This window comes from Dermacentor albipictus, chromosome 1 (genome assembly GCF_038994185.2).
Source record: "Dermacentor albipictus isolate Rhodes 1998 colony chromosome 1, USDA_Dalb.pri_finalv2, whole genome shotgun sequence".
NCBI classification, from domain to species: domain Eukaryota; kingdom Metazoa; phylum Arthropoda; class Arachnida; order Ixodida; family Ixodidae; genus Dermacentor; species Dermacentor albipictus.
In genome coordinates, this window is record NC_091821.1 from 517,298,761 (window position 1) to 517,320,668 (window position 21,908).

Sequence of the window (21,908 nt, forward strand, 5' to 3'; positions counted from 1 at the left end):
AGTCCGGTGCTTCTGCGCAAATATGGAAGGTTGCGGCCTCAGCTGCTCCAACTCTTTAAACAATTTGGAGAAGTGTGTGTGTCACAGGCAGCGAAATCGCCCAAGGAAATACAGGAATATTCCATGCGAAACTAAGCTAGTTTCATCAATAAAGGGATTTTATAAATGGTATGTGTTTTTATGATGTCCAATTCTTTAGCAGGCTAAATCGAATTATGCCCTATATCGAACTGACAAGCATTTTTTGAGTTTGATATATCCGGGTTCGACTGTACTTCCTTTCTTATTTTTTCATACTGTCGCTGCTGCCAAGTTGACATATTCTGTGTTTTTCTTTTGTAATATCACTTATACGGACACTCCAGGCACATTTTTATCATCACCGGGATGTTTTTCATAAAGTTCAAAGGTGATAACACTATTGCCACATGTATGCTGTACGTGTGAGTGAAAGCACACAAGGGAAGCCAACGATCGCAGCTCAATCTCGTGCGATAGGGAGGAAAGTGGGCGGAGGGGGGCAGCATGAGAGGAAGGCGGGGCAGCTTCAACACCGCCAACAAGTGCGTACTTTGCACGGTCACACATGCCATGTTTTAAAAAGGATCTGCAGACGGTTCATACCTTTGTGCATGCTGTGTTCTCGGCACTGTTGCATTCAAATGGAGAGCCCGAAGGTCACTTTGCTTGCTGCCGCTGTCGTGCTTGCTTACACCAGCATTTTGACGGCAAGTGCCGTCAAAATCATCGAATGTGATGTGTTCGTGCTTGCTTGTGCGCGCTGACACCATGCTTGTTATTCAGTTAATAAGCGAATGTTTCCAAGTTCATACGGCTGATAAACCTGCTACCCTTGCTTTGCGTAGCTGTCTACTAATTTGCTATTGCAATCGATGCTTCACCTCTTGGGCAAAACTGCAACATTTTTGTATGAATGGCAAAGGATACCACAAAATTTAAGAATGATATTTGTGCTGAGCTTCTCATTTAAATAGGAACGGCACCTAGAACTCAACACATAAGGTCTCAAACGAGGAGTGCTAGCAGAGATCAAGGAAATTTGAAATGCGCAAAAAGAAATCACGTCGAGCATTGACTATTCACATCAGGACATTGATGAATCAAAGAAAAAACTAGCAAATTAAATTGCTAAGAACAAAGGGTTGGAAATAGAGAACCAAAAGCTGGAAGAGAAATGTCTGATGGTTGAAGAAAAGGCCCAGGACTTGGAGAAGCGGCTGGTTCAAATGGAACAGTATTCGTGCCACACAAACATTAAAATTAAAATTCAAGGCTTAGTCAAGCAGGAAGAAGAGAATATAAAGAGCATGCTTTTGAAATTGTGTGCTACTGTTGGTGAGCCTATTGAGGGAATGGACATTGAGAACTTCCACCACATTCCTACTCGGAACTCCAGCAAAGCTAACATTGTAGTTAGGTTCAAATCTCACACAAAAGAAGATCTTGCAGAGGGCTAAAAAGGCGTGACTCACAAGCAAGTACGTTGACAGCTCAGCATCGATATATGTAAATGAGCAACTAAAACCAGAGAAGCTACTTGGTCCTGCAATTGCGATAAAGAAGGACGTCTCGTGGCAGTATGTTTGGACAAAAAACGGTGTTATTCTGGTGTGCAAGACTGACATCCATGTACTTTCATGCATTGGCTCTGAAACCCATCTCTTGAAGATGACTTAATTGTAGCATAGATAGTGCTCGTGCCTTTTCTCTTATTTTTTGTCATGAATGCTACAGATATTTGCACAGTCTTCCAGTTTAACACCACTTTTTCTGAAAACCATGATACTTTCAGATACTGCATCTGAATATGCAGTGAGCCATGAATACGGTTGACCAACTCACCACGTTTTTGGTAAACATAGCTTGCTCATTCGACACCGCGTTGCTATCGAAAACAGGGTACTGCTCAGAAATTGATGCTATTTACCTTCCAGGTTATGGCACTTTCGTTCTAAATCGTGCCAGAAGGTGTTGTAAGCGCATCACATTGCTGGTGAAGGAAAGTTTACCTTTCTTCATTTAATTAGATCATTGCCTGAGGTCATCGAAATACTCACTGTACACTCTGGTTGTTTTTCTTTTTCTGTTGTGAACAGCTTGCCTTTCAACTTTCTTTGAGCAGTTTGAACAAGAAACCACCTTCTTTTTTAAGAATTTTTAGAGTGCAGCTTTTGCCCGTTCCTATGGTGAGCAGCGGCAGTGGCGACGTAATCGAGCGAATGAGCACAACAATGAAAGAGTAAAGAGCAAGTGCGGAGCTTCTGGTGAAAGACACGAGCTGTGAACGGCGGAGACCAATGAGAGCGGCGCCTTCAGTCGGCCTCTTCGATGTTCAGAGTTCTGGCAGCCCGTTGCCAGCCAAATGGCAGCCAGTTCCGGTTCTGATAGAAAGTCACGTGGGCGGGGATCCCAAGACAACATGAAGCTGCCCGAAGTTTGCAAAATCGATCGCCAGGAGCCATGGAATATATGTCATCATGCTGCCAGCACGGCAGCCGTCTGGCATAGTCCACCTATTTAGGCGTTGCCAGCTTGAAAATGTATATAGTTAAACCTGAATATAACGAGCTTCAATATACTGGAATTATCAGTATAACGAAGTATTTAACTTTTCATAACCTCTTGTCCATAGAACACCATGCATTTAGAACCTCAATGTAACAAAGTGTTCCAAAAGGACTTCTTCTTGGGCAAGTTGGTGCTTAGATTTCCTAGGTATACTTTGTGGCGCAAAATTTGGCGCTTCACTGTCTCCCTTTCTTCTGTCCCTTTTCAAGAAATGTATTTTGCGCCACAAAGTATACCTAGGTAACAAAGTGTGTTTGTGTGCGATTTCAATCTAACAAAATTTTGCTTCCACCTCAAAGGAATGCCGAGACAATAATTGCAAACTTCCACAAACGCACCTCTCAAATCGCGCGCAGAGCGACAAGAGCGACCGCAGCATTGGAGCCGCATCATATTCCGTGTGAGGTCCAAGCGCAATAAAATCTTATTGTGCCCGGCACACTTGGTGCTTTAGGTGCGAGTGAAAGTGTGCGAGGGTGAGACAAGAAAGATGATGGCTTCACGAGTTCCACCTTCCCGCGCAAGCAAAGAGAAAGAGGGGGAGAGGAGTGAGCTCGCGGTAACGCTATCAGGCGTGCGCGAAGACGGGGTTAGGTTAGTGCATATCTCGGCCGTGGCTGCGCATGGCGGTAAGCACAGAAAGCACACATGCAGCTGTGTGCCCTGCTTTTTTAGAGGTAGTCTGCTGTGTGTGCGAAGAGTGGGCATGCTGAGATGGCATGTCGTCATGTAAGCTGTCTTCTCGCATGTTCTGTATTGGAGGTTGCGTAATCTAGAGTTTCAGTGACTTGTTGGAGCAAGAGGCAGATGAAGCATTCGCTTCCTGCTGCCACTACTTTTCATGATAGCGTCGTCTCAGTGCAATATCAGCCAGGGGGGCGGAGTGCACGCAAAAGCGTGGCTGGCTTTGCCTAATTTGTACCGCCGATGTGAAGATTAAAATTATGGGGTTTTACATGCCAAACCACAATCTGATTATGAGCCATGATGTAGTACTGAACTCTAGAAGTTTGGACCACCTGGGGTTCTTTAACAGGCACCTAAATCTAAATACATGGGTGTTTTCGCATTTCGCCCCTATCAAAATGTGGCCGCCATGGCTGGGATTTAATTCGGCGACCTCGTGCTTAGCAACCCAACACCATAGCTACTAAGTAACCATGACAGGTCGATGTGAAGATATCGTCAACGTGACATGAAATCGTATCATTCCTCGCCGATTCCCAAATTCATCAAAATGAATTGTTTTCTCATCTAAATTTGCTTTTTTTCGATTGCCTGATAATTCGGAAAATTCTGTGGCCCCTTGCCATGCAAGAAAAATCTATCAGTGACTGTACTTATTGGTACAAAAGGTCGAATTTCAGTACAAAAAAATTTCGATTGATGAAGCAAATAGCCGATTTGACCTACTTTGTTATATCGAAGTTGAACTGTAGTTGCATTTAGATATATGATCACTTTTGCGAGATTTCGTGCGAGTCGACACAAGACGTGCACTGGGCCAACCTCACTTTGCACAGCGCAACAGACGGCCTACAATGCGTCCGATGCGGTGACGCAAAATTGCACTAAGTGATTGTATCCCCGAAAACAATTGCTTGAGAATGCGTGCTCACAGGGATCACATCGCCCACCGTAGCAACATTGATGAGTTGATCTTGTGTCATAACTTGACAAGACATGAAAGATCAGGATATCGGGTATGTCTTCACAATGCAAAAAAGAAGTGAGGCGTGCAGACAGGACACAAGAGTAGAGAAGTGGACAACACGAACGCCGACTATCAGCTGCAACTAGAACCTGCTGTGTTGACAGTTGATAGTTGCACTGTCTGCAACTATCAACTGTTTACACGCTTCACTTCTTTTTTGCATTATGAATCCTTACCAACTAGCTCAGCTTCCTGTCGTTCTAAACCGGGTATGTCTTATAGGCATAAAATTTTGTGCTGTCCTGCTTGGACTTCAATTTCAGAAAGTTTGTTCTGGCTGACGGTGCTTCTCTTCTGACCCTAAGGAGCTGGGGATGCGACTGACACATGAAAATGCACGGCGCCTGTGACCAGCGAAAAGTTTCTCATGAAAAACATTATTGGTCACCATCATGATAGCAATAAGCTAATTTACATGTACCTATTACTCAACCAGTGCATTCTTAACGTCAATGGCCTGCACTTCGAACACATATCGATGTTGAGCTGCCACCCAAGCATATGATGGAGAGACAGAGCGAACATGGGCTAATTATGCAAAAAAGAATTGAGGCGTGCAGACAGGACACAAGAGTAGAGAAGTGGACAACACGAACGCCGACTAGTCGGCGTTTGTGTTGTCCACTTCTCTACTCTTGTGTCCTGTCTGCACGCCTCAATTCTTTTTTGCATAATGAATCCTTACCAACTAGCCCAGCTTTCTGTCATTCTAAGCGAACATTGGCTAGCTGCGACACCATTGCTAACTGCAGTAAAAAGGAGATATCGCCGCATACATATGCGAGGTATGTGAAAAGGAACACCACCAAAGAAAGATGAACTGGAAATGTACTGCAATGTGTGTGACTGGGCGTCTACAACTTGCGCGGAACACGATGTAGATAACGTGCATGCATGAGAGCGCGGGGTGCTGTTCACCACTGGGAAGAAGCGTTCATGGGACACACAGACACAAGCTTCAAATGGTTCACTGCCGCTCATGTCGCACCGCCTCGCAGTGCAGAATGGTGCATTAGAACCGAAAAGCATAACGCTAGAAGTAAGGAAATCTGAAGATGACCATAGCTAGTTGGTTGAGCGAGGCAAAGTCCGGAAGTGCCTGCATTGCAATCTCTCCCCACAAGGATGGCGGCGAGCACTCATCGCCTCCTTTAGTCACCTGCTAGCCAGAGAACTTCCAGAGAGCAGCCAGATCTAAATCGTGCTGGCTGGTTCTGGCAGCCTGCGGGTAGCCAGAACTGCCCAGCCCAAGTATATGGAACAGCCGGCGTAGTGCATGGCATAGTGGGCGGGGTAACCCGAGAAAGATGAAGGTGTTCTGGCTAGCTCTGGTAGCCCACAGGTAGCCAGAAGTGGAAAATCGAAGAGACCCAGTGATGAGCGCCCAGGAAACTGGTTTCATGCGGACCCACTCGACCACTCAATGCATACTCATATATGGTCTCAGCCGAAGTGCACGTCTCATACTATTGTCTGCTCGTGTTAGCTCTCGCTGCTCTTGTTTCATTTGCTTGGTTTGGTCTCGTTCACGCTTGTTTCGATTGTCATGGTTTGTGATTGTTTTGTAATCTGATAGCATGCGTGACACAAATTGTTTAGTACTTTTTGAAAGCCAAGTGGCACCAGCGATTACACTGGAACCTTGAATGAGTCATGCATAAAAGCCAACACGCTTGACCCACGGATCAGATTTTCGACGATTGTCTCTCTCAAATTCGTTGTCTCAATATATCATGAAATGAAAACACATAAAGAGCTGTGCTCAAATTTTGCATTAGGGAGTATTGTAATCGTCAGTGAATTCTTTATCTTATATAAGGGGAGGCTTCAACATTGACCATGATACAAGTAACATAAGCCCTGTTTACATGAACGCGACAGTGGCGCATCGCATTTCGAAGCGCATTTGGGAAAGGCAATGCGTCGCCATTTACATGTAGCGTATTAACTCTCGCGAGAATGTAGCGCCACATGGTGTCGTATAAGGGAAATGCAGCCAACTTCCGGTGTAACTGGTTTCGGACAGTGGGCTGAGTGCACAATGGTGGCTGATTGCTGAGAAACAGTTTCGCGTTGAGCACGCTGTGGTGAGCGAAGTTGCCATGGGGGATGCCATTTTGCTTCTGCTTCGGGCGTTGCTGTCTCGCAGCTTCACCAACGCGGCACGGCAGTCCCACAGCTAATTCCTTCCCATAGTTCCTAATGCGACGATGCTGCGTTTGCATGCTCCACGAGAGTCGACTCGCGCCCGTAAGTCTACCCTCACCTGGCACATTAATGCAATGCGCCTTCCTAGCGCATTACCGCTGTTTACATGTATGCGATGCGCTAGAAATGCGATGCGATGCGACACTGTCGCATTCATGTAAACACGGCTATAGCGTAGTAAGGATGAGGGACAAGTCAAGGCAGGACAAACGCTTGACCTGTCTCAACTTGTCCCTCGTCCTTTGGAGGTGAATATTCAATTTTTACTTAACTGATGTCTCGGCCCCCACACGAGAGCCTTGTTCACAATGTCTCTTCTTCGAGAGCTTGTTACGGACACCTGCCATTGGGACACCCCACTTTCTGATGACAGGAGAAAGGAGTGGGACAAATGGAAAGAATTTGTACGGGCCTTTGAGAACATGCAAGTTCCCACAGCTCACCGGAAAGAAGTTCACTTTTTCTCAGACTCATCTACTACTGCTGTCGCTGCTGTAGCATATCTAAAGGTTGCCAATCTAAGAAGTGCCCACTACGTAGGGTTCATTATGGCAAAATCTAAGCTGGCGCCGCTTCCCAAACACACTTTTCTGAAGCTCGTGCTGTGTGCTGCAGTGTTAGTGATGGAGCTGGCAGAGCTCACTGAACGAGAAATGGACGCAACAGTTGATGCTGTGAGCGTCCACACGGGCAGGTGAGGCAAGAAGCTTTGACGTGTACGCCAGTAATCGGGTGGAATGCATCAGAAGATAAACATAGCCAGATCAGTGGCACTATGTTCCAACCGATGTTAACCCAGCTGATCACAGCACAATATTTATATCTGCAGTGCACCTTCAACAGTGAACATGGCTCACCAGTCCAGCGTCCCTTGAGCGTCAAGAAGAGTGTCCACAAGTCCTTTGGGGTAGGTTTGAATTTATTTATCCAAGTTTTGACAATGACATCATACCTGCCAACTCTTCCGAATTTCCGTAAAATGTACGAATTTCGAGCAGTCTTACGATTTTACAAGTCTTGCTTGAAATTTTACAGAAAACATCTTATTTGCAGAAAAACATTAAGAATGTAGTAAAACTACACCCTGGGTACCTTGCGCTGCCACCAAAGGGCAATACGAATGCGTGATATCATCATCAGCAGCTGCAAGGTTGTAGTGACTTCTGTTGTCTGCTAGGGGGGTCACAAATCCATATTTTGCGCTTCATGCCGTCGAAGAAAGGGAGGAAGTTCGGATTGTGCACCACGTTTGCCTGTGATGTGAACATCTCGCATGACGGCAAGTCTGACATCAAGGTCCACATCACTTCGAAAAAGCATCAGGGATACGTGAGAGCTGTGGACAGTGAGCCAAGCCTAACAAGTTTTGTATGCAGCGACACGATCTCGATGTGATTCGTGCAGAATGCCTCTTCATGGCGTTTTTAGTTGAACACAACATCCCGTTGAGTGTCAGCGATCATGCCGGACCGCTTTTCCAGCAGATGTTCCCCAAGTGCGAAGAAGTTAAATCCTGTGGACAAACAAATACGACGTCAATTGTTTGGCAAATGGCCGCCAACGTGGAGACTCCTTTGCTGGATGCCCTAAAACAGCAAGTATTATCGATCGCTGTGGATTGCAGTAACAATAGGGATATGCAGCTTTACCCTATTCTGGCGACATATTTCGTTAAAGAAACGAGTAGAGTCGAAAGCCGCCTTCTTTGGCTCGGGACAATCCAAGGGCAAGTGACGGGTCACAAGATTGCAAATCTGGTTTTGGACGAGGTGAAGTCTCGTCTGTTGGAAACCTGTTGGCTATGTGTTGGACAATGCCAATGTCATGATCGGCAAGAAAAACAGTGTTTCTACTGTATTGAGAGATGCCCAACCAGGTTTGATAGTGCCATCTCATCAACTTGGCCTCCGAAAAAGGAGCTTCATGTCTTCCTGTAAAAGTAAAGGTAAAGCTCAAAATGGAAAGATCGATTTGAAGCATTCACCGACACGTTGGCTGTCGTTGGAAAAGTGTTTGAAGAGGCTGCTTGACCAGTGGAAACCGCTACTCAGCTTTTTTTTGTCTGACACAAAGCAGTGCAACAAGCAGAGCTTGCTTTTTGAGTCATACCAAATTCTGAAGACTTCCTCACAAGCACCCAAGAGCCCTGCACTGACCCCAAAGTCTGCTACACACCTTCACAAGACTGCTGCAGGCCTCGGGAAAAAACGCATAGATGGCGATGAACTCTCGCTGAAGAGGAAAGGAGCTCATTCTGGACCACAAGCAAAAAAAAAAAAAAAGAAACTTCATACCAAAGATTCTGGGGAAGCCAGCCACATGACCCATGAGGAGCGCCTGTTTTATTTTTTGTCATCAGAGCTAAACAGCACATGCTGTCTTTTTCCCCAAAATGTTATACCACTTTTTGAGAATGCAAACTGCCTCCTTCAGGCACAGTCTCCTCAGATTCATGTACTGAGAGGCCTCTTGAACCACCTTTTCAAGGATCTCCCGACTAGATTTGTGCACCCAGATGTTGTCAAGGCATGTCATTAATTGCTGGAAGTTGACTGTGGAGCTGTAGAGAACCAGAAAAGTGATGAAGACGTAGTCATTGGCTGCACAACCTACTCTGTGGTTGAGACATTGAGCTGCATTGAGAGGGAGCAGTTCTTCTCTGTTGTACATCTTTACTTAACGACAGCATGCGATTACATTCGCCACAAATTCCCGCTAGAAGATGTCAATCTCAAGATTGCTGGAGTTGCTCAAGTACAAGCTCTGGAAACTGCTTCATTCAACAGCGTATGTCATTTTATTGTGGCGTTCCCTGCTATCGTACCCCAGTAGAGTGGCGAATCAAAAGAAGCAGCAATCGACGCTCTTGAAGTCGAGTTTGCCAACTTGCAAGCATTTCAGGTTCCAGCCAACATATTGAATGAGCCAAGGTGCAACGTGCAGTGGTTGCAATTGGAAAGCGTTTGAAGTGTCTACAGATAGCTCAGGTTCCACAGAATTTCAATGGTTATGCTGGGTATTCTCTCCATTCCCCACAGCAATGCTGAATGTCAGAGAATATTGAGCACTGTGAACAAAAATCAAACAGAGTTTAGCTCATCTGTGTGTGAGAAAGCACTCAAAATGCTGATGGTCAAGGGGCACCAGAGTGGTACTTGCTTTGGTCAAACTTACATGGAGAAGTTTCTGAAGCAGGCAAAGTCGGCAACAGCAAAATCATTGCAAAAATAAATTTTGCCCCAGTGGAGTTTTAACTCTTTGCTCTCCAAGACACGGATTTCACTTGGGTTGTGAAAATGTGAGTAAGCTTGTCGCAAAAGGTAAATCCCTTAAAAAAGAATGCTGCCGTGCCCCCCCCACCCCCCCCCATCCCCCCAGCCGCGATAGTTTTACAAATTTCCAAATTGTCAGGTTGGCAGGTGTGCAACATACAGCCCCAAGCGAGCGCCCTCATGACCAGCGTGAGCTCAGGGAGACTTACACCTGGCAAGTTTGAGCATTTTTCAAGCTGGGCCATGATGGAGCATGCGATGGCAGTTCTCATGGGCAGCTGGAAACTTCCACTATGCCTCTCATATGGCATCAACCAGTACAGAACCTGGTTCATTTTGCCCCAAGCAGGCCTCTGTGGATCAGCTCACTCCAGCTGGAAGAGTTATCGTCTGTTCAGTGCAACGGGCGGTCTATTCTGAGGAGCTTAAATGCAAAGAACAAGGGGAGAATGTTCCCAGATTTAGTTCGTTATGGAAACTTGACCCATGGATTGACGCAAACAAACATACAAACAGTCTTAAGAATCGGCAGATCACTTGAAAAGGCCCTGCTAAACCAAGATGAGTCCAAGCCCATGATCATGCCTGGACGACACCATGTCACCTTGCTCCTTATATGACACTATCACGAGCAGGTCAAGCGCCAAGGCCAATATTTCACTGAAGGAGCAATTAGAACAGCAGGCTTCTTGATCATCATCATCATGATCAGCCTATTTTATTTCAACTGCAGGGCGAAGGCCCCTCCCTGCGATCTCTAATTACCCCTGTCCTGCGCCAACTAATCCCAACTAGTGCCCGCGAATGGCCTAATTTCATCTCTCCACCTACTCTTCTGCCGTCCTCGACTGCGTTTCCTTCTCTTGGTAACCATTCTGTAACCCTGATGGTCTAACGGTTATCTAACCGGCGAATTACATCACCTGTCCAGCTCCATCTTTTTTTCCTGTTACTGTCAATTAGAGTATCGGCTATATTCGTTTGCTCTCTGATCCATACCGCGCTCTTTCTGTATCCTAACGTTATGCCTAGCATTCTTCATTTCTTTCTTCATTATTTCTTTCCGTCATCAAGGAAGAAATTTGACGTCAAGACACCACTTGGAATCCCTCCTAATCCAAATGACAGATAGCACCCTCAACCGGAATGACGGAACCCTCCCCCCCATTTACACGTGCTGCTTACGTCATATTTTAAAGCCATATAAAGATTGTATCGCACGTCCTTGATTTCATTGTGAACAAGGCTCCCGTCAGGGCAGCCGAAATGTCTTTTCATGCATTCATTCAGTGGTCGGTGTCCTTCTTTTTACCCTTCTTCATGATGCCTCCTGACCAGACGGGCTTCCGTCAAAACCTCGACTTCACAGTTACAAAATGTATAATGTTGTGAGAGGACCCTTACATTTATAGACTACTCTGGTCATCTTTATACAATGAAAAATATAGGTACGATTATCTATCACAGACTTTTCTAACAGCAGGCACTTCTACATGTGAACGCCATGTTCAAGGCAACAAATGAAATGCGCAAAATATCTTTGGTTCCCCCCCCCCCTTTTTAATGCACAATATGCAAAAGTGAACATAATAAAAAGAACATTGCACATCACACTGTTAAACTGTAAAAAAGCAAAGTTAAATAAGACACTTGTAACCCATCTTGGGACAACCAAGAAACGAAGCTTGCTTTACTAGTAAGATCTTGATGAGGGCTAGTTGGTTTACTAGTTTGAGAAATTATAAACATTGACACACGATACATATTGCACTTAAAAAAAAGACACCCATGTATCTGCCTCGGATACAAGGATGGGTGGCTCATTTACTCTGAGCATGAGTGGTGTGATGGCCAACTGAGCGAAGTAGACTTCGTAAGTGTGCTTACTGCAAGTTTAAGCTGCAAGAGGCAAGAAAGAAATACCCCTTCTTTTCAGAGATACTACACAACCATAGTGACATAGGAGAGACATTTTTGGTTCAGAGAAACAAATTCATATAACAGTCATTTACCGTAGTGAAATGTGGATGTACGCATTGCACATTTACGCTGTGAGAAATCTCCCATTTTGAAGCTTGTCTTTTACCTAACAGGTATGCAAGGAACATTTTTGGCATAAGAGCTGAATTCACATTGGAGGAATAGAAACCTGTCTGATTCAAGTTCCTGAAATGCTGAAAGCAGTAACGTTAAGATAACATGATAATCATAGCAATGTGAACGATGTCACCAGTAATGCATAAATTTGTAAGTAGGAGTGAAGGAACTGTTTTAGCAAGGCAGTAAGGATGATGCAATTTTTTTTTAGGAGGCTTAGAGAAGAGTAAAATGAACATTTCCAAGCAAACCAAAAGAGGAGCTATTTAGTGACATAGTTCTTAAACCATGCCGGGGGTTATTTACTTCATGTAGACCTGCGGAAGACTGGTTGTTGGGGAGAAGGTCTAAAAGAATTGTTACTTGTAGATGAGCTGGAAAAGTGTGGTGGTGTCTCGAGTTCCTTCAGACATTGTAGGCTGGGACAGAATGTCAGCTGGAAGCTCTGCAGATTCTTCTGCGGAGCAAGAACCCGGTCACGGGGGTGAAACATGAGGTTGTAATGTAGTGGGTGCAGCAGGAAAACCTGCATCAGTAGGAATGAAAACATTGGCCTCAGCAAGTCTATACAAAAATTATCAATTCTTGGTAGCAGAAAAGCATTGACTGCAATGGATTTCTTGGTTTCCCAGAGATCGACGCAAAGTCAAATGGAATTGTCTTTCTTCCGAACCGCGACGTGCGGGGAAATCCACTTAGACACTGATTCACGTTTGAGGATATCAGCTGACTCCAGGCGATACAGTTCGGCAGAGACTTGCACACAGAGAACCAGAGGTAGACGATGTAGTTTCACTGAGACTGGTTGCACTGAAGCTTGTAGACGAACGTCATGGATGAAGCCCTTCCCAAGTCCCAGTTGTCCTGAGAATGTAGAGAATTCTGCTGGAGCATGGTGCGGTAAAGGTGATGACTGGACACTTGAGTCAGCTGGAATTCCTCACACTTGCTGACATGTGAGCGAAGATCCTTGAATTTCGATGCCCAGAGCTTGAATGGCGTCAAGGCCTAGAAGAGAAGTGCCCTAGTTTGTGACGTGAAATGTCACTGCTGCAGACTTATTGTGGTACATGCCGACTGAGGAGAATTGTCCTGAATTGACCTGAATTTATTATCTGTTACTGAGAGTAGTTCTTGAGTCGGAGACTCGAAGCAGACAATGGGAAACCCTTGAAGTGTTAACAGTGTGTTCAATGGGGCTGGTTGGTTCATCTTTAGAATGAAAACAGGAACAGCGCAACACAGGGCGAGTGTGTAAAGAGCACAGGACACTGTTTTTATCCTTGAAGTGTTCTTCATATGTAGTGCTCTTCATCAGAGACACTGTAGCTCCAGTATCTACAAGATACTTGAGTGAAGTATTTGCAATAAGGACTTCAGCACAAATTGTTGCCGGATGGGTATCTGGGGCTTGAATTGTTAGCACAGATGAGACTGTACTTGCTTATTTTGCTTCAGCAGCAAAAGAGGGAATGAGCCGAGCTCATGCCGTAGACGGTCGATGCATTCGGTTCCTCAAATGGAAAACTGTAGCATAATGACCGACGTTCTTGCACGCATGGCAGGTAACATGCTTAGCCAGACAGCCTGGATCGGATGCTATGTGCCCAGTTGATCCACACTGGTAGCAATAGACTGTAGCAGCTTGACTGGTGAAATTCTTGTTGGGCACCATCTTGGCCGGTTTCTCCAGATCACGCCTTCCTGCTATGTTGTTGGGCATCATCTTGAACCCATTGGGTCGAGAAAAAAAAGGTTCGTGAGGACTGCCACCTTGAGCACTTGGGCGACGAAAATGAAGGTTAGCGATGCCATGTTGACGCTGTGTCGAGACGCGATGCATGGGCAAACTGTTGAAGACTTGAAGTTCTTTGTGAACTTGCTGGATGCTTCTTCCAATTTCTTTCGCCTTCTTTAGCGTTATTGAAGGTCCTTTATAGAGCAGGCTCTCTCAAATCCTTGTGGATGCGACACCTTATAGGATTTAGTCTCGGAGGGATTCGTTATCCCAAGCGCCGCATGTGCAAACAGGCGCCAACCTATGTAACCTATGTAGCAAACAGGCGCCAACCTATATAGGGAACATGGAGCAGCATACAATGTTGGGCACCGTGAGGCGCTAGTCGTGAACTCGTTTGTAAGCCAAAAGAAGGTGTAAGAGTAGGCACCATTGAATTACAACCAACCTGCACAAATAGGAAGATGAGGTGTAAGACCGCCGTCTTTCATGTGCTTCCATGTTGTGGTGTTGACCGAAGGTGGAAGTCAGGCTCCAGCCGTCCCGAAGCCGTTTATTTAACATATACAACCAATATATATAATGAAGAACAGAAGCGCCCCTGGGGAATAAAGAACTGAAATGAATTACGAAACTGAATATTATATACTCCCTCCCTTATTTTTAGTGGTTAGTTGTTAGTAAGTATTAGTAAGGAAAACCCCAAAGCATGCACACTGTACTTATTTACACATATTTACAACCTATGTACATAATGTCAGACCGCCAACTAATTGGTCTGATAGTCCTGGAGCCAGGCCGGTGGCCGGCGCTCTCGGCTCGGCCGCGTTAGACGTCGCACTGGCGACGGGCTCGTTGACTGCTGCTGTGGTATGCTAGGAGACAGTGCCTGCGTCCTGGGAGAAGGAGGCTGTAGCACGGTAGGCTGCAGCACATTGGGAGACAGCGGCTGCAGCGTGGCAGGCTGTAGCACCTCAGGAGACCGCGGCTGCGGCGTGGCAGGCTGCAGCGCATCAGGAAGCTGTGACGTGGTGGGCTGCAGCGCATCAGGAGACCGCAGCTGCGGCATGGCAGGTGGGCCTGGTTCCCAGGTGCCCCTCTCCGGAACCCTGGAAAGCTTGGAGGCATTCCATGTACAGCCGTCTCCAAGTCGGAAAGAGGATGGTCTCCTCCTCTTGATCACCTCAGTTGGTGAAGAAAAGGCGCCGTCTTTCTTGAATCGAACGTACGGTGTTTTGACACGGACAAAATCGCCTACGGCTATCTTCGTCTTCTTGGCGGCTCTCCTTTTGTCCGTGTAGTGCTTGCTGCTTTGCTGCTGACGCCTAACCTTTTGACGAAGTCGCACCAACTCCTTGGTTGGGTCTTCAGAAAATGCTGGTGCTGAGAAACCCACAACATCCAGCCTGGTTCAGGGCATTCTACCATGCAGCAGGACTGCTGGGGCGACCCCGGTGGTGGCGTGCGGAGTACAGCGGTAAATGGCAAGGTATTCTGTGACAGCTTGCTGGAGTGGGTGTCTTTCGAGGAGTGAAACTTGAATGAAATTCTTCAATGTGCGATTAAAACGTTCTATTTGCCCATTGGCTTGGGGGTAGTATACCGAAGAATGTGAAAGACTGATGCCTCTGTTTTGCAGGAAAGTTATAAACTCACGCGAAGTGAACTGAGGTCCATTGTCACAAACAATCTCTTCTGGGTAGCCTTCACGGGCAAAAACGTTTGTTAAAAAGTCTTTCACGGTGCGCGTGGACACTTCGCTGCAAAAATACACCTCTGGCCATTTAGAATGGTAGTCAACAAGCGTTACAGCAAATCTGCTGTTGTAAGCTGCATGCTCCAAAGGACCAACAATGTCTAGGCCAAGCTTTTGCCACGGTCGCTCAGGCCATTCAACAGGTTGCAACGGTGCTGGTGATGTTTTGGCGGACTTATCAGCCTCCAGATATGGCAGTTTTTTACTGCCATTTCCACTTGCTTATCCATTCGTGGCCACCAGAACCGCTCATGCAGTCGCGCCTTCGTGCGCGTGATATCCAGATGTGTCTCGTGTGCGGTGCCGATGATCTGAGCCGTGAGGGAAGACTGAACAACGAGGCGCTCTCCATGCAGAAGCAGGTTATCGACAACAGAAAGTTCTTCCCGAACGGCGTAGAATGGTTTCGCCTCTTTTGGTATGGACTTCTTTGGCGGCCAGGAACTCAGCACAAATGACTTGACAGTTTCCAGGCAACTGTTGTCAAGGGCAGCCTGCCTGAACTTCTCCTTAGTCACGCAGGCTGGCTCAATGAACGAGACAATTTCTTCCTCAGCGATCTCTGCCTCTGAGGTAGGTGCTGGTAGCCGAGAAAGTGCATCTGCTACAGTGTTTGTGGACCCCTTGCGGTTTTTAACAGTGAAATTGTAGCAAAGCAGTCGTGCACTCCAGCATGCGATTCGGAGTGGGCGTCTTCCATGTCCTTGTGACGACAGCAAGGACACCAGTGCCTGGTGGTCTGTTCGAATTGTGAAATGGCGACCCCACAGGTACGTGTGCCATCGCTCACACGCCCGAATGCACGCAAGAGCTTCTCGTTCACCGACTGAATGTTTTCTCTGTGCAGGCAACAGTGTACGAGATGCGAAAGCGACTGTGCGGAGCTCGTGGCCACTTTGTTGCTGCAGGACTGCTCCCAGCCCACAGTCGGACGCGTCGGTCCACACAATGACTGGCAATGACGGATCGAACATCTGGAGGACTGTACTCAACAAAAGCATTTCCTTGGCCCTCCGGAAACCGCTGTCTGCTTCGGCAGAACAGATGAATGGCTCATTTTTGTGAAGTAAGACTCTCATAGGCACAACCACTTGTGCCAAGTGTAGAAGAAACTTGGAATAGTATTCTACGAGACCCAGGAACGAACGAAAGGTGGCCACATCAGTTGGCACTGGTGTGTTAACTATGGAGTCTACTTTCTCTGGAGGTGGCGAGATACCACGTGCAGTGACCTTGTGCCCTGGAAAGACAAGTTCTGTAACGTCGAAAAGGCATTTGTTGTTCAGTTTCAGACCTGCGTTCTTTGTCCTTTGCAGCATGGTCTTCAAGTTTGAAAGGTGTTCTTCTGCGGTCTTGCCAAAAGTGATGACATCATCAATGTAGAACAACACGCCAGGGCAGCGGTCAAGGATTTTCACCATCATCTTCTGAAATGCCGCTGGGGCAGAAACCAACCTAAAGCAAACTCTTTTAAAACGGAAAAGCCCATCATGAGTGATGAAAGCTGTAAGATCCCGACTGTCAGGGTGCAAGAGAACCTGATGGTAAGCGGAAGCCAAGTCAAGTTTGGAGAAGTGTGTAGCGCCTACCAAAGTGTGAAGCAGCTCCTCTGTAAGGGGCAATGGGAAACTGTCTGGAACAATAGCTTTGTTTGTCTCGCGAAGGTCTACACAGATCCTGATGCTACCATCTTTCTTGTTAACAGCAACAATAGGGGACACACCATTGAGAAGCATCGATCCGCTCGATGATGTCAAGGCTCAGCAACCTATGAAGCTCGTTTGATACTGGTGACCGGAGAGAATACGGCAGACGGCGAAGCTTCGAAGTTACAGGCTGCACGCCTTGCCGTGTCTTGATGCGATGCGTGAACCGCTTAGCAAGACCCAACTCGGGACTGAAAAGTGAACTGAACTCATGTGCTAAGGCTGGCGGAAGAGCTTTGTTACGGGGCTGCATGCTTGACGGTGTGGAAATAGAACAGGATAGCGGGTCAACAACAGTCGGCTGCGGAGCAACGGACATGTATAAGCACTTGAGAGCAGAACCCTCAATGCGAAGATCCAAGGCTTTAATGCCGTCAAGACCGATCAGACAAGTCCGGTGAACAACATAAAAAAGTAGCGACACTGTGCGGCCTTTAAACCGAACGTCTGCCTGGAAACAACCTAGCACTGGAATCGGCCGTTGAGAGTAGTCAAACAGACTAACATGCGGAGCAGGCAGGAGCGGAACGCTCTGAAAATATCGACTGAATTCTTAATCCGACATGATTGAAACAGACGACCCTGAATCAACAAGGAATGCAATGAAATTGCTTCGACCGAAGCAGAAAGCTCCTTTAGCTCTTCAGCCGCCTGCTCAAACTAAAGTGCAATTCGAACAGAATTCTCGAATGAAAGTGTGGAACCCTCGAGCAGTAACCGCTCACGTACAGTGAAAGCTCGTTAATTCGAACTTCAATAATTCGAATTTATGGATAATTCGAACTGTACGATTTGGTCCGGCCAAGCTCCACAGAAGTCTATGTACAAAAAAAGTCTGTTAATTCGAACGCGAGAAGGTTCCCTCACGGATAATTAGAACTACGCTCGCCTGGCACACGGCCAGAGAAACGCGCTTACTGCCTACACACAAGGCTGTATTGCCTCCGAAACGGAGAAAATGGCGACAGAAGGCAAAATCGGAAAAAAATCTAACCGACGCGGGGTCAGCCAGAAGGCAGCGGCGGCTGCTGCCTCTCGTTCTACGTAACCTCCGAGACTTCTTTCCCATTGCGAATCTCGGAGGCTTTGAAAATCTTGTACAGCTGCTAATGTTGCGTGGAGATGGCACGGGAAGCGCCAAAACACAGCTAATCAAGTACGTCGCAGCTGCGCTTGCAATCAAGAACCAACGAATCAGGGCCTTCGCCACCTTCACATGTTCAGCGTCTTTGTCTCGGCAGTCTTCATCGGTTGTGCACCTCTGTTTTCAGCTTAGGAGGTATCGGCCATCGTGATTCATTGTGATGGTGTTAAGCCTCGGCTAACGTTCGTTTCGGTGGACATCGGTGGTGTGGCACAGTCGGACCCAGAGCTTCGACTTGAAGGTGGCGTGTGCCCGCGGCACACGCCATCACTTTCTGAAACGCCAAATTTCTGACATGCCCTACTGCTTCCAAATCGCAGTGTACTGTTGCTCTCCTTCACTTTTGTTAGTTCGAACTTTCGTTAATTCGAACTGAAGCGGCTTCCCCTTGTGGTTCGAATTAACGAGCTTTTACTGTACATGAGTGGAAACTACGCCGGCAACGAATTGCTCACGCAGAGCATCATCTTGCGAGGCAAACGAACAATTTGACGCTAGCTCCCGCAGAGCAGCAAAAAGTCATGAACGGACTCGCCTGTGTGTTGGCTGCTGCGGCGAAAGCGATGACGCTCGATGATAACGTTGCGCGACGTCGAAAACGGGTGCCGTAATGCGGCGAGTGCAGAGTCATATTCGTCAGGAGGGACCACGACAGACTTGTCATCGGTGAGTGCTGCGGCGCTGGTCCCTGCATGTAGCGTCTGATAAATACGCTGGCCCTCGGCCCCCAAACAATGCAAAAAAATAGCCTTGTGTTGCTCCAGCTTGATAGCGGCGGCTCCGGATGCCAGCAAGTACACATTGAACATCTGCTCCCACTGCTCCCATGGCAATGAGGGACGGCCGGGTGTCACAAGGAAAAACGGTGGCGGAGCAAGCCCGGTGAAGCTCCTGGTGGGCGGATACGGACGGCGCAGTGGGGCTGGGGGTATGTTCACAACATCCTCGTTGCTAATGTGGTGTTGACCGTAGGTGGAAGTCAGACTCCAGCCGTCCCGAAGTAAAAAGCCATTTATTTAACATATACAACCAATATATAAATTGAAGAACAGAAGCACCCCCTGGGGAATAAAGAACTGAAATGAATATAACTGAACTGAATATAACACATGTCCACTGGTGAGGACACGGGTGAAGTTGGCTTTTATGGCAGGTGTTAGCTACACTGTGCCTAGAAAGTAGTGCTGGCAGTTTTCCGAAAAAGTGTTAAGTGTGCTTCAAGTGGCAAAGCCAAGATGCTCAACGGTCACTAAGTGTGACTGCATCCCGTTGGCACACCGCGAAAATGCGTTTGTCAAAAAAATGTTGCCGAATACACCAAACAGGGCGTGAACAGGCCAGAAAAGGGAGGTGTGGTGTGAGACGGCCGTCCTTGCTCCATGGCTACTCTGTGCCCAGTACAAATATAACAGCACATACCACAGGACGTCAGGCTGCTAGCCAGGCAGCTGTATGATGTTCAGAGAGCACTCAAATAGTTTTATTCTCACAAAGAACTGAAAACAATCCAAGGCTATTGTGGGCTTGTAATGCGACAGTTCCTTATTTTCTATGCACCCTGTCTTCATGAAAATAAAATTAGTTGAGAGCTCTTTTATATTGTCTTTTCTTTTCTTCCTGTGCCATGAACATCATCAATATGCCCCCATTACCAACTTGCCTAGCTTCAACTCTTGCGCCTATTGAAGGCAGCACTTCATTTCATTCAACCCAGAAAGCATGGTGGCGTTAAAGAGGGATATTCAACAATGGATTGCATCTATGCCATTGTTCAAGCAACTGAGATGTCTGCAGAATATATAATAAACTTGAATATGCCGCCTTCATTAAATTAGTGAAAGGTGTACTCGGTAGAGATGACAGGTGTCACGCAAGCATTAGAGTTGTGGCCCTGCCTTGGTTCTGTATTAGCAGTTAACTGTCCCCGCTAAGCTTTTTGTAGTATTGTAATAATGTAGCCACAGCCATGTAGTAATGCAACAGTGCTAGAGCCCTCTGTTCTGTAGTTTAACTGAATATCTTGAAGACCATCGCAAGGAAAGCAGAGAAGTGTGGCTGTACTGCATTCGAGGTGCTAAGGATCAGTGGAGAATTTTTCAACCACATGCACGTTGCAGATACCCTCCCTAGCGATGCTGAAGATGAAATGGTTATGGACGGGAACCAGCTTGATGATGCAAAAAGCACAGCAGCCTGGCAGAGGAATGACTAGTTGGTAGCCAGCCACAGTTCAGTTTATCTGAGGGGAAAAAAAGTGGGCTTGTGGCCAGCATCCTTTAAAAGCTGATGAGGCATTTGAGCAAAATAGAGCTGTGATGAAATAAATGTTAAGTGGGTGATGCACGGCGCTCATTTCTCTGCCAGGGGTTGCTGAATGTCCTGCCAGCCACTCACCAAGCCGTGGTGCGCAAGGTGACTCAAAGTCGACGCGAGGACATTCGTCACCAGCTGCTGCACAAGACAGATGACATTGGAGCTCGTGCCTTGACCGACCTGGACTGGAGTGTCAAGGTGTGGTGATTTCAACAGATTTCTTTTCCCCCTCCTTTTTTTAACTTGAGATGTGTAGTATAGTGTCACCCCCTGCCAGATCTCTGTGTTATCATACATTTATGTTTCATAGTAGTTTAGCTAGATGGCGCACCCCCCTTCTGTCATGTGACGAGCTGGGACCAATCAGGAGGTGTCATCTAACATGTGAAGCCCTTTTTAGTAATAAACGGCTGCGAGCCGGCCCAGTCCTTGTCTGGTGTTCATCAGGAGCAGTTAGCTCCGTGTCATCCTTCTTTGCGTCGGCGCTCGCCGCGCGTTTGCTGGGCGCGGGCCCCCACTTGCCTGCCGCTGCCGACACAACAAGATGGAATGTCCTTTCTCTGCAGGCAGAATTTGATTTTTGTTTATGAAATTCTGTATCGACTTAAATCACTGGATCTCATTGGGGTAGCGTTGTTGCACTAGGTAAATGAGGTTGTTCTATGAGAGCCCTGTGTCTTTGAAGGCAATGTTTGATAGCTTCTTTGCAAAGCAGCTGTTTGAATCCACTGCTGAAATATGGCCATGACATTATCAGCCGAAACATCTAGGAAGTGTTAGTCCTACAGGCTGGGAAGGTGCTTCCGGTTGGAAGCTGTGTTGGGCATCCAACAGTGATCATAATTCAGATTTGCTGCTTCCTGTGCCTGTACGTCTCTGACAGGTGTCTCTGGAGAAATACTAACATTGCACAACACATAGAAAAAACTAGTTCCTTCTTTAATAACCAGCATAGATTTAGAAATGGTCTTTCCTATGTTACACAGTTACTTGAATTTATTAATGGCCTTCACACAAGCATGGTTGGTAATTCCCAGACTGACTGTGTATTCATAGACTTTTCGAAGGCCTTTGACAGTTTTCCTCACGGACGTCTGTTTGCCAAACTATCTTGCCTTAAACTCGACTCCCTTACCCTCTTCATAACTTCAAAACTTCTTGTAATTCCGTAAAGAGTTCGCGGCCATTGACAACTACTCTTCTGATACGTCTAATGTTATGTGCAGTATACCTCAGGGTAGCACAATGGGTTTGCTTTTGTTTCTCATTTTCATAAATGCCTTTCCCTCAGGTAATTCATTGACAATTCGGTTATATGCGGATGACTGCGTCGTATACTGAGAAATTCAAGCGCATCATAACCATATTGCT

The 21,908-nt window shown here is 46.6% G+C and overlaps 1 protein-coding gene across 4 annotated transcripts in view; it reads left to right on the forward strand.

The window, feature by feature from the left end:
- The window catches only part of LOC135912451 (COMM domain-containing protein 8-like), a 211,299-nt gene that overhangs the window by 78,701 nt on the left and 110,690 nt on the right, over positions 1–21,908 (forward strand). For 3 of the 4 annotated variants that reach the window (XM_065444892.1, XM_065444893.2, XM_065444894.2), the window contains exons 3-4: positions 7,341–7,418; positions 20,589–20,735. In XM_065444892.1, the coding sequence (XP_065300964.1) occupies positions 7,341–7,418; positions 20,589–20,735 (225 nt within the window). The remainder of the gene's footprint in view (positions 1–7,340; positions 7,419–20,588; positions 20,736–21,908) is intronic. The other variant, XM_065444895.1, reaches the window with a different exon arrangement.